Source organism: Wyeomyia smithii, chromosome 2 (assembly GCF_029784165.1).
Source record: "Wyeomyia smithii strain HCP4-BCI-WySm-NY-G18 chromosome 2, ASM2978416v1, whole genome shotgun sequence".
In the NCBI taxonomy this organism is placed as follows: Eukaryota; Metazoa; Arthropoda; class Insecta; order Diptera; family Culicidae; genus Wyeomyia; species Wyeomyia smithii.
In genome coordinates this window covers 5,038,956-5,051,924 of record NC_073695.1, presented here as the reverse complement: position 1 = coordinate 5,051,924, position 12,969 = coordinate 5,038,956, and the positions used below count along the sequence as shown (strand labels likewise).

The 12,969-nt window shown below is 42.7% G+C and overlaps 1 protein-coding gene across 4 annotated transcripts in view; it reads right to left on the bottom strand.

Moving 5' to 3' along the window:
- Window positions 1-12,969, bottom strand: part of LOC129725310 (calcium-binding protein E63-1) — a 213,899-nt gene that overhangs the window by 181,033 nt on the left and 19,897 nt on the right. The window contains exon 1 of one of the 4 annotated variants that reach the window (XM_055680939.1): window positions 1,817-2,468. The exons of the other annotated variants lie outside the window; for them this stretch is intronic. Within the exon in view, the coding sequence (XP_055536914.1) occupies window positions 1,817-1,843 (27 nt within the window). The 5' untranslated portion in view covers window positions 1,844-2,468. Of the gene's footprint in view, window positions 1-1,816; window positions 2,469-12,969 lie in introns of those variants that run through there. 4 annotated transcript variants of the gene reach the window in all.

Below are 12,969 nucleotides of genomic sequence, written 5' to 3'. Positions count from 1 at the left end.
GGCGGTTGGTTTTCTCTACTATTGAGGAATAGTGCATTTTGAAGGTAAGTTGATAATCCATCAGAACACCTAAGTCCTTGATTTGCTCGCCTCGATTCAAAATAATTCCGTCGATGGAGTAATTGAACAGAACAGGACTTTTTAAACGCCGATATGATATTACACAGCATTTCGTTATGCTAATCACAAGATGGTTTAGTTGGCACCATTTTGTAAAGCTGTTGAGCATGTCTTGTAGATAGTAACAGTCGTCGAACTTGCGAACGACGAGGTAAATTTTCAATTCATCCGCATAGATCAGCACACATCCGCTCGGTAGTGCCAGAGAGACATCGTTGAAAAAAAGAGTGAATAAAACTGGTCCCAGATTACTACCTTGAGGAACACCACACAACTGAACGCAACTGAACGTTGCCGATTCAGCCGATCCTATCTTTACGTATAGCTTTCGGTTTGTCAAGTAGGATTTTAACCAGTCACATAGTCTACCCGAGAAGCCGAGACGTCGAAATTTGGCATCCAATATTTCATGGTCTACCGTGTCAAAAGCAGCTTTAATGTCCGTATATATCGTGTCAACTTGTACACCACTGTCCATATTGCTTATGCAGAAGGAGGTAAACTCACACAGGTTTGATTCAACAGAACGCTTGGGGAAGAATCCATGTTGAGATGGCGTGATATAGCATTTCCATGTTTCAAGAATCACCTTGTTAAGAATGACATCCAAGCTGTTCTGCTTCCACAGAGATAGGAAACGGAGGCATGATTTGATTAATTCTCCGCTTTGTAAAAACTAAACACAACCGTCCTTGTAAGGATGATCACATATTTTACAACGGGAAGCAGTAAAATGATTTTACGCCTTTGATAAAAAATAAAAACTTGATATTACATTTGCATCATCAGGATTCAGTTCCTCCCACGCTGTTTTGTTTCGCAGGTGAAGTTGCGCTCTACCAACAACTGTGTTCCAACAACCTTTAACATTATTTTCGTATGACTTCAAGTCATTTAAACAACGCTTTTCTTCAAGATTATCAATTATTTAAATAGCGGTCGTGTCGTCTAAACAACCTCTTCAACCATATTTATAACAAATAGCAGTAACATTCAAACTTCAATGTTCTCTTTTCTATGCACTACTTATAAACGTATCAAAAATGTTGATTTCAGTGTAACGAATGAATTTACGAATAAATTTGGGCGTGCCCTGGCTTCTTATTTTTCTCCAAATTCAACAGTTTGAGTTTCAACGAAAAAAGGATTTGTTGTCTGATCTGAAAATCGTCGCATTCTAGAAATGGTCTAACAGATGATCAAAATCAACACCATATTATGTCCGTTTTTTCGTCAATCTACGATTTGGAACACTATCATAAGATTTACAACTAACCATTGACTCGCCGAATGCTACTCATAGCGATAAAAAAGTTATGGTTTTCAAAATTAATGCTAGAAGAACTGTTCATGAAAGACGTGTTTTAAATTATCGGACAGAAGCCTCTTAAACATCCAGCAACGAAACGCGAATGTTCATACCTACGTTAATAAACTTTTTTAAAGGAAATTGAAAATACTTCCATCAGCTGCATCTGTCTGTGAAGTAAATTATATTAATCATGTGAAATGACACCATGGAAATTGTGAACCTGTCGAAAATATTTGCAACACATATAGCTACTACTGTGTTGTGACTAGTCAGATTAGGTAAAAAACGTCCAAACTGGTTCATGTCGCTGTGGATTGCCACTTTGGAATTTCGACGAATTGCTCATCGAGTTTATAGCATTGTTTTTGCAAATCAAATATATACCTTAATCTGGCTGTACAATCCGCTCATTCGCACTCGTAAACAATCTTTAAGCACTTTCTCTGCGAAAAAAAAACCGTCACCACAGACTCACTTCTTTCAGATCAGATATTTTTCGCGTTTTTTTCACAACTAATCCTCTGTTTTTCACACAAGAGCGTGTAATCGAAATTTTGTTTTGGTTCTTGCTCAAGTCATCCCGTTGTCAACAAGAGATATTTTCCCTGATCGTTTTTGATGGACACTCACACCAGCATAGGATGAATATACGATACTATGCGCGGATTACTTTGACCCTTTTATCGCTGACAGTTCCGTTGAGAATCGATGTTTACTGTAATCTTTCCACTAGAACGAATACCCATCGCTTAAAGCAGCAACCATTTAAGCCGATTAAGGATGCTACACTTGTGCTAGTGTTGACAGAATCAGATCACAACCTGTTGCGTTTGTTGCGTCGCACTTTTAATTTCCACACGTGGCGCAGATCACCGTTGAAGACCTTGCAACGAATCAATTAAAATTGAAGCACTGATTTTTACGATCGACTTCATCCGTAATGTGAGAAAGACACTTGCGCGTTCGTTTTCACGCCTAGCCCCGAAGGTGGAGGAAGGTTTCCTCCCGAGTCCGAGTCCCTTGAGCTGAGAGACGATCAAATCCCGCCGAGAGATATGGTTACCAAGAAGTCGTCCGTTGATTACAGTGGGGAATCGCTTCGCTTGATGGTTACTACTCACCGAACTGCCCGCGATCGTACACGGAAGCGTCCACGTTGTGCGCGATGTCCGAGGGGGAGCGGGCTAAGCCGCGCGAGAAAATAAACCCTACCACTACCACCAACGGGAAACATGTCAACGGCCTCACCCGCGGCTGTACGGCGGCACAGGTTTCTCGTAAATCGGACCGGACCGAGAGGAGTGACCGGCCGGCGAAGGGGACTTGTTTTGGCCCCATACTATCTATAGCCTGACACCCTGGCTCTCTTTCTTAGTTGCTTGTTCGCGCGCTCCTATAGGGGGACACATGATTTCGATTTTTATAAATTTAGCTTTCTAGATTTTCCTCTTTTCACTTTCACTTCTACCACGCGATACTTGCAACACCAACTGCCGCGCTGCAGTTCGGGGCTCACCGAAGCGCGCGAGAAGTTTTCTTTTCGTTAGAACTTTGAGATCGTTGTTTCTCAACTAGTTGAAAATATTCTTTTTTTTTATTCTTGATTGAATGTTGTTTATAGAGAAAATCGTTAGATAATAACCAGCCTATTATTTAACGCTGATGGGTGCACTTTCATACCAACGCTTGCCAAAAACTGGTTCTGGGCCAATGGAAATCGACTTTCCAAATTTCGTTTAGCGGCAGGACTTTGACTTTGTTTATGCGCTTGGAGACTATCAGTTCGAAATATTTCTAGTCCAAGAAAGTTGATTTTTTCTGAAAAAAAAAAAAAAAATATTCGAGATAACACCAGATCTCGACGTGTTATGCATTTTTAAGACATTTGTGAAACTTTGACCATTCTGAGGCACGTGTTCTCGGAATCCGAGCTGAAATTTTGCTTGGGGAGCTACCCGTTGCAATGCATTGAGTACTGTGAAACCAAAAATGATTTGATTCAGCTTGCGATGAAAAGTAAATACGTTGCCCTTCTGAACACTTAATGTCAACGTAATGTTAGATTCTTCGTGCACCTTGAGGTATGGCTCGTTGATCAAATGAGGCAGTCCGATAATGTTTTGATTAACGCGAATCATTTCACAGCATCTGCGTAAAGTACACGTCATTCAGGTAAAGTGGAGACTTCGTTGATGAAAAGTGTGAAAAAGAGTGAACCTATGTTGCTCCCTTGTGGAACGCCGGAGAGAACCAATTTTCCCAAATTTTTCAATCCCATTCTGTGGTCGATGCGATCGAAAGCAGCCTCCAGGACTCTGCCAACAGAACTTGTTCCCCGTCTCCTAAGCAGTTGAATCAAAATGAGCTACCAACTTTCGAGGAAGAATCCATGTTGATCCACGGAAATTTATTGGGAGCTACATGCATTTTTTTGCGAATGCGAGAGGTAATCCTGTCAGGTCCAGCAGAACACGTATGTTGATATCGTCCGCATAATCTTTGCACACCGGCCCGGCTGTCGCAGGCAAGGATGGAAAAACTCGCATCGCATAACAATCATCCGGGTATCATTTCTGAACGTGCTATTTATAAGCTTTCAATCCTAGCAAACCATCGCTATTAAAAGTTTCACATTCTCAAGCTTGCAAGAGACAACTTAGAGCAAAGAAATATATGGAAGCTTTCTTTGATGATTTTGTTTCAGTATTGCCTGTTTTAGGCGGAGCGAGCAACGTATAGCGAGTGTTTCACGAAAGAATCGTAAACGATTGCACTCAAGCGATCGCAATGATTCTTTCAAATGTTGGTTGCTTGTAGGCGTAATTCGGCTACTCTACGTCGTGCTTTCACCGTGATATACCACGATGATTCTTGGTGATTTCAAGTATCAGATGCTTATGCACCATGCTACGATTTCCGTAAGGCAAGCTCCGGCAAGCAAACAGTTGAACGCAATCTAACGTTCATGTGGATTCATAATTTTGTATCACTGGCGATAATATCTCAAAGCTTCTCGCGATAATGTTGAATGCAAGTGAACTTGGATACAATAAATACTATCGTGTTTGAATCATTCAGTCTCCTTCTATGGTATTCGGAACTCTTAGAAGCGAAAAACAATCAGCAGCGTTTCTATGGAAAACTCGTACGCGAGTGGAAATAGTTGAACGATAACTGATAAATCAAAGAACACATTTGCATGAAATATTGCTAGTGAGTGAACTTTTGGTTCACTTGGTCGCAGGGTGAAAATTTAGTTCGTAGTGGAGCGTTTCCCTCAAAAACCATATTGGTAATCGCCAACAAAGTTTTTCGACAACGGCCTCAGCCTATGGAACAGAATATGGAAGAGAATTTCGTAAACGGTATTGAGAAGCAACCTTCCGCCTTCGCAAGAATACGCTTCCAATGCTGTCGTTTCCTCCGGAGATGGAGTCTTATTTCAGCAGTTGTAGCTTCAGTATCTTCCTACGCTCTGGCGAGTCACAGTCACACATGTGAACTCTAGCGCGGCTCTTTTTATCCGTCGCTCGCTGGCACTCAGCGTGAAACCACTCATTGCACGTGGCTGTCGCAGATGTACCCAACACTTCTGTCGCTTGTGCTGGTTGTACTGTGGTAAGCCACCACTGTTCATTCAGGCTACCTTCAACTTGATCCTCGATCCGCTCATAAATCGTCCACAGGTACTCTGTAGCCACTTCTCCAGTAAATAGCCGCTGGATGTTCAACCTTGCCCTTTCTTGTCGTCCTGGAATTTAACAAGTTGGACAACGGGGCGCGAGTCTTGGATACAACGAGATAATGATCCGAGTCAACGTTTGGTCCTTCAAACGACCTTATGTCTGTAACGTCTGAAAAGTGTCGACCACCAATCAGAACATGGTCGAGCAGGCCTCTCCATTTTGGTCCCTCCAGGTATATTTCGGCGTGCAAAATAAGTGCTACAGAATTTGACAAGCCTCAGGCCGTTGTCGTTCGTAGTAAAGTGGAGGCTTTCTCTACCAATCACGGGGTGGAAGAAGTTCTCCTGCCCGACCTGCGTATCCCCAATGACGATTTTGATGGCACTAATTATACGTCTTTTCCAAGAGCTCATAGAACTCCTCCTTCTCTTTATCGGGTTTACCGTTGTTCGGTGCGTACACATTTATCAGGGTGTAGTTGAACAATCTGGCCTTAATTCTCAACACGCATGAACACATTCACCTTCTGCAGCTCTCAGGATACCTGCACGTGCCGGTTCGAGTAGAGTTCTTACATTCCAAGTACCGAGTTTCCAATAATGGTTGTCCTTTTTCGTTCGCCTAGACCCATGCCGATTATTCCGTTCCGTATTAATATCTGGATTGTTCGTAGTATTTTACTATCGGTATGCTGCCTTACTAGGGCTGCGATACCTAGCCTCGCGACGGGACTGCGTCTTATGTATAGCTGGCGAGGCACCGCGTTTCGCAATTCAGCCGCTCGCTTCTGGTCAGACGCTGTTGTACGTTGCCTCTAACATGAGGATACGGCCACGTACGACCATAGTTTCCCCCGGGGGTTGGTTACCCGATCTCCGCTAAGGAGGTTGGAAAAGGAGTTGCAGCACATAGGTGAATTACCACAATGGGGTTTCAAGTGACACCGTATTTTAAACAAGTTATCCCGTGACTTTTGGAGTTCGCTGCAATCAGCTTCATTTCGTATGATAAGGTAGAATTTTAAATCGTTATCGAAAGTTCTTTTCATAGTGAACATCTATGGTAGATGTTTGGGCATAATTTCTCCTTAAGATAGCTTCACCAACTTTAAGTGCTTTTAGAAGTTGTCGCAGGCGACACGCACAGATTCCATGAGAATTCATTCCCAAATTTCATGGATAGTCGCTTTGAACTTTTCCTAGTTGGAGATCTTGTTATTAGCAAGTTTTGAAAGCATGTCGAACCAGGCAAAAGAGTAAATTGGACACCAGCCCTAAGCCTTTGCACCTTTTTGCTGGAACACATGGTGGACATCATTGAAGAGTTTTTGTTTTCGGGCAACAATTTTCTACAAAACTTCCGTTTTATAATAAACAGCAGTGAATTTGACACCTTTGTGAAAGCTTATTTCGCTAGTAAACACTGGAATCCAGCAACCAGAGCTGCGAATTTTATCTGTCAGCAAGCTATATCATAAATATCAATTTCAGTACGAACGAGCTGAGAATGAAATTATTTCCAGCTTCAATCAGTTGACAGTGGGACAGCTGACTGCTGCGATTTCGCACGCGCTGTGTTGTTTTAGCGATGTTTATGGGTTTGAAAATGTATATGCTTACCGTGTGGACCCCAAATCCGCACACGGGTAGAAATAAAATCTCGAAAACGGGAAAAATGACTCATGATTTCATGATTTAGATGTATTTTCATGGTATGAATATACACCATGAGTAAAGACTCATGGAATCATGAGCCAATTGTTCGTAACGCACCCCATGCGTTACTGTTTTGCTGACATCATGAGCAATTTAGATTTAAACCATGATTTATGGGTCATGAAATTTGACTCATTTGACTCATGAAATCGGGCGTTCAATTTATAAAATCTCCCTTTGACTCATGGAACCATGATTGTGATTTATAAAATCATGAAATGCGAGTCATAAAATATAGCATTTGGCTCCGGGAATCGAGTGTTTGATTTATGAATTTTTGCTTTGGCTTATTCTAACCCATGAATTTATGAGCTGAACTCGTGAAATCATGAGTCACGAGTCATGCAATTTAGCATGTTACTCCAGGAATCGAGAGTTCGATTTATGAATTCTTGCTTTGGCTACTGAAACAATGATTTTGATTTAAGAAATCATGAGTTGCGAGTCGGGACATATAGCATTTGACTCCAGGAATCGAGAGTTCGATTTATGAATTCTCGATTTATGAATCATGATTTGTGCGATCCGATTCGCGAAATCGCCCAATCCGCACGAGAGTCACAAATAAAATAAGACTTTTTTTTTACAATTGTCCCCCGAATGTTTTAAAAATAATATGGAAATAGTTTTTGTACGCGGATAACCATTACTTTTTATAGAAAAACTTGTGTTAGTTTTCTTACAAAAGACACTAGCGCTATGATTATAAAACAAATTTTTCTTTTATTTTGTCTTTGTGATAATTGAACTAAAATTAATTTATTCTTCTCTGAAGGGTCACAGGCGAAATTATTCCACTTGTGAAACGAGATTATTTTTTCCATTAAGTAGTCACGGTAATAATTTGAAGTACAAATGGTATGTTGTCTATAGTTTCCCCTGTTAGTCACTGTGACTTCTGTGAGAGAATATTTCTCAAAAGTTTTGTTCAATAAAATTTGTGACCTTTTGAAAAAAACTTATATGTTATTAACATTGTCGCAGTGATTTTGGTAATCATCTCTTCTAGTTTAAATAAATATCAGAAAAAGTGAACATCGAGCTTCAATCAACAAATGTTACTTTTTAGTCACCGTGACTTTTGTAAAGAATATGTCAAATGTTGTTATGAATATGTGATCTTTTCGCGGAATTTCAGTAACTATCCTTTTTAATCAAGTAGCTTCGAAAAGATTAGTTGAAATTAATAAGGTCACATATTTCTTGAAACTAACGTTCGATTAGTCTCAAAAGAGTCCCCGTATTAATTGATGTTTATTGAAGAATAAATAAATGATCCATAACCGTTATTAAGAGGAATGTATCTTTTTTACGAAAGTCACCAAGAATTGGTGACGAGCACCTAAAGTTTGTTAGCTCACTATAATGGAGGCAATGCTTGACGAAAGTAGTACATATATTATAAAATTAAACCATAATATTATTTAGAAGTTTTCCTTGATAATTTTCATATATTTCGTAACAAAATTACAACAAGAGTTATCCATTAACAGACAGACGCTTAAAAAAACAATAAATTTCATTTTTAGTGTTTCTAAAATATTTATAATTTTACGAATACTATACTTACCTTACAAGTCAGCTCCAGGCCGAAGTGTCCCTTGCTGTTCGAAGAAGTCGTCTCCATTCAACTCGGTCCATGGCTGCAGCTCGCCAGCCATGTCGTCTGCGGAGGCCCCGCAGGTCGTCTTCCACTTGATCGAGCCACCTTGCTCGCTGCGCGCCCCGTCGCCTCGTTCCAGTCGGGTTGTTATCAATAACCATTTTCACCGGGTTGTCGTCCGACATCCTAACGACATGCCCAGCCCACCGTAGTCTCCCGATTTTCGCCGTTTGAACGATGAGTGGTTCTCCCAGCAGCTGATGCAACTCGTGGTTCATCCGCCTCCGCCATGATCCATCTTCCATCTGCACTCCACCACAGATAGTACGCAACACCTTTCGTTCGAAAACCCCAAGGGCGCGTTGGTCCTCCACGAGCATAGTCCAGGTTTCGTGGCTGTAGAGGACTACCGGTATGATCAGTGTTTTGTAGATGGTTAACTTCGTGCGGCGGCGGATTTTATTCGAGCGGAGTGTCCTCCGGAATCCAAAGCAGGCACGATTTCCTGCCATAAGGCGTCGACGAATTTCTCTGCTGGTGTCGTTGTCAGCAGTCACCAGTGAGCCCAGGTACACGAACTCGTCTACCACCTCGATTTCATCACCGCTAATATGAATTCGTGGCGGGAGGTTGACACTGTCTTCTATGGAACCTCTTCCTCTCATGTACTTGGTCTTCGATGCGTTTATGGCCAACCCAATTCGTCCGGCTTCAGCCTTCAGTCTGATGTACGTCTCCGTCATCTTTTCAAAGGTTCGTGCTACAATATCAATGTCATCGGCGAAGCCAAAGAGCTGAACAGACCTTCTAAAAATCGTGCCACTAGTGTCGATACCAGCCCTACGTATCACACCTTCCAAAGCGATGTTGAATAGCAAGCACGATAATCCATCACCTTGCCGTAACCCTCTCCGAGATTCGAAGGGACTCGAGAGTGTCCCCGAAACTCGAACTACGCACATCACCCGATCCATCGTCGACTTGACCAACCGTGTCAGTTTTTCCGGAAAGCCGTAATCGTGCATAATCTGCCATAGCTGGTCTCGAACGATTGTGTCGTACGCCGATTTAAAATCGATGAACAAGTGATGTGTGAGCACGTTATACTCACGGCACTTCTGTAGGACCTGCCGTACCGCGAATATTTGGTCCGTGGTGGCGCGGGCACCCATAAATCTCGCTTGGTATTGCCCCACGAATTCCCTTGCAAACGGTGATAGTCGACGGCACAGAATTTGAGAGAGTACCTTGTAGGCGGCGTTCAGCAACGTGATTGCACGGTAGTTGCAGCAATCCAACTTGTCGCCTTTTTTGTAGATGGGGCACACTGTACCCTCCATCCACTCCTCCGGCACTACCTCCTCCTCCCAAATCTTGGCAATAACCCAGTGTAGCGCCTTAGCCAGTGATTCACCACCGTGTTTTAACAGCTCGCTGGGGAGTTGGTCAGCTCCAGCGGCTTTATTGTTCTTCAGCCGGCCGATCTCCTCTCTAACTTCCTGGAGGTCAGGGGCTGGGATTCTGTCGTCATCTGCGCGTACACCGAGATCTACTACCACTCCGTCGTCGTCCTCTGCTACATCGCCATTAAGGTGCTCATCGTAGTACTGCTTCCACCTGTCAATCACCTCACACTTGTTCGTGAGAAGGTTGCCGCCCAGGTCCCTGCACATGTCGGCTTGTGGCGCATAGCCTTTGCGGGAACAGTTCAGCTTCTCGTAGAACTTTCGTGTGTCATTCGCACGGTATAGTACTTCCATTTTCTCGCGATCCCGATCTTCCTCCTGGCGCTTCTTCTTCCGAAAGACCGAGTTTTGCCTGTTCCGTGCGCGTCGGTAGCGCTCCACGTTCGCCCTCGTTTGGTGTTGCAGCATTCTCGCTCGTGCTGCATTCTTCTCTTCCACTAACTGTTTGCACTCGTCGTCAAACCAGTCGTTTCTCCTGTTCGGAGCCATAGTACCAAGCGCCGCTACAGCAGTACTACCTATGACTGATCGAATGTCCCTCCAGCGATCTTCAAGAGTAGCTGCGCCAAGCTGCTCTTCCGTTGGTAATGCTGCTTCCAGCTGCTGCTCGTACTCCCTTGCGACCTCGGCGTCCCGTAGTTGCCCGATGATTGGTCGCGGTGGGCGACTTTGACGCGTGTTTCGCACCGTCGAAAGTTTTGAGCGCACGCATACTGCAACAAGGTAAAGGTCCGAATCAATATTCGCACTGCGGTAGGTGCGAACGTTGATGACGTCAGAGAAGAATTTACCATCGATTAGAACGTGGTCGATTTGGTTCTCCACTTGTAAGTCAGGTGATCTCCAGGTGGCTTTGTGGATGTCTTTGCGAGGAAAGAAGGTACTTCTGACTACCATACCGCGGGAGGCTGCAAAGTTCACACAACGTTGGCCGTTATCATTTGATGCGGCGTGCAGGCTATTCGGCCCTATCACCGGTCTGTACATTGCCTCCCGGCCTATCTTAGCATTCATGTCCCCAATAACGATTTTCACGTCCCGTGGCGGGCAGCTATCGTAGACCTGCTCCAGCTGCGCGTAGAACGCTTCCTTCTCATCGTCGGGTCTTCCTTCATGTGGGCAGTGCACGTCGATGATGCTGTAGTTGAAGAACCGGCCCTTAATTCTCAACTTACACATCCTCGCACTGATCGGCTGCCACCCGATCACGCGTTGGCGCATCCTACCCAGCACTATAAAGCCCGTCCCAAGCTCGTTGGTAGTGCCACCGCTCTGATAAAAGGTAGCCTCTCGATGTCCGCTTTTCCATACCTTCTGTCCCGACCAGCAAAGTTCCTGCAGTGCTACGATTTCGAAGTTGCGTGGATTTAGTTCATCATATATGATCCTGTCGCAGCCGTGAAAGCCTAACGATCTGCAGTTCCATGTACCGAGTTTCCAATCGTAGTCCTTATTTCGTCGCCTAGGTCTGTGCCGATTGTTCCGATCCGTATAAACTTCTTCGATATTTGCAACTTTTGGTGTTTTTCGGGGCGGCTTGTTGGGCCTTCCCCAACCCCCTGTCTCGCCGGAGGGCCATCGTGTTAGCTCTGATTAGAGTCCCACGCTGACACCAGGACGTTGATCAGCCGCTCCTAACATGGAGACCAGACGCTGTTTTGAGCCGCACCATCTTGGTGAACAGACGCTCGGGTTGGCGAAGCATTTTCTCTACCACCGAGATATGGTTACCGTGCCAACGATCGCGTCGCACCTTCTCACTTAGCTATTGTCGGATGACAACATCGCCCAGGCAACGCCAACCAGTTGTGTCCATGTTTTAAATGGTAGTCTATTGTATCATATGACTCGTGGAGGCGTGAGATAGGAACTTGTGAGGACCGGAGCTAAGTTTGACGCTCCTTCCAAGTTGTCGACTCACCATTTGAAGCCCAAAGAATACTTACTTACTATCTACAATATTACGAATACTATCTACAACCTAATTTTTGGGAAGGCGCGCGAAAATTTTAAGGGGTAGGCGAACATACTTTCTCCATGAAAATGGGATTGCATTTGAAAATAGCTTTTGGCATTCATCGCAAATTAAACTTCTATGTTATTGCTAATATGCACACGTTCAATCATTTCTAAATTTTATCGGCGAAATAAAAAAAAATAGCAATGTTCGGGAGTTGGTCACGAACAGTATATTTTTAACTTTGTCACGAAAAATATTCATGAATGTGTTGATAAAAATACGACTCGCAATGACAACTTAAAACAAAATTATAAACGTTTCTGGTTTCTCCTATAAATATCACACAGTTGAAAACATGTAAATGCAGAAAATTGTATAATTGGAGCCTTAGCCCCGCCATTTCGACGCTTTTTCAGCATTCCTGACCATTTACAGAACATGTTCCTAATACGAATATTAATATTCTCTCAAAGGTCACCAATATGTCATTTGTGCGGACTGGGTGTACATTTAATTTATGAAACTTCACTTTGGTTCATTAAATCTTAATGTCATGATTTATCGATCACGAAACTGAAAATATAATTCATGTGATCTAGCGTTCCACGAATGAAATTAGACATTATATTTGAATTTGTGTTTTGGTTTATGAAGTCAGTAATTTATTTCATGAAACTACAATAAAAATTCATTAAACTTAGGATAAAGTTCATAAGCTTTGAATTGAATTCATCACTCTGATAAGTTGGAATTTGATTCATGATTATGAATTATTGAAATTATAATTTTTCAACTTAAAACTAAAAATCGTAAAAGATCAGATTTTGTTCACGGCCTTAGATGCCAAACGTTACGGGTTTGAGAATTTGCGTTCGTAGTAACAAGTCCGACAGTCAGTATTATTTATGATTTGCACGGCAAAACAAAGTAAAACATAAATTAATAAGTTTTCTTTGGCAGCTTTTCTGCAGCAGTGTTATGCAAAAACCTGCCAAGGACGTTCGATACCCTAATCAATTTATAATAACATTTCAACCATTTTTGATCGTTTTTCCTAACGGATTTTATTTTTTCTGAAAAAAGTACTATAAATCTTTATTGATGACA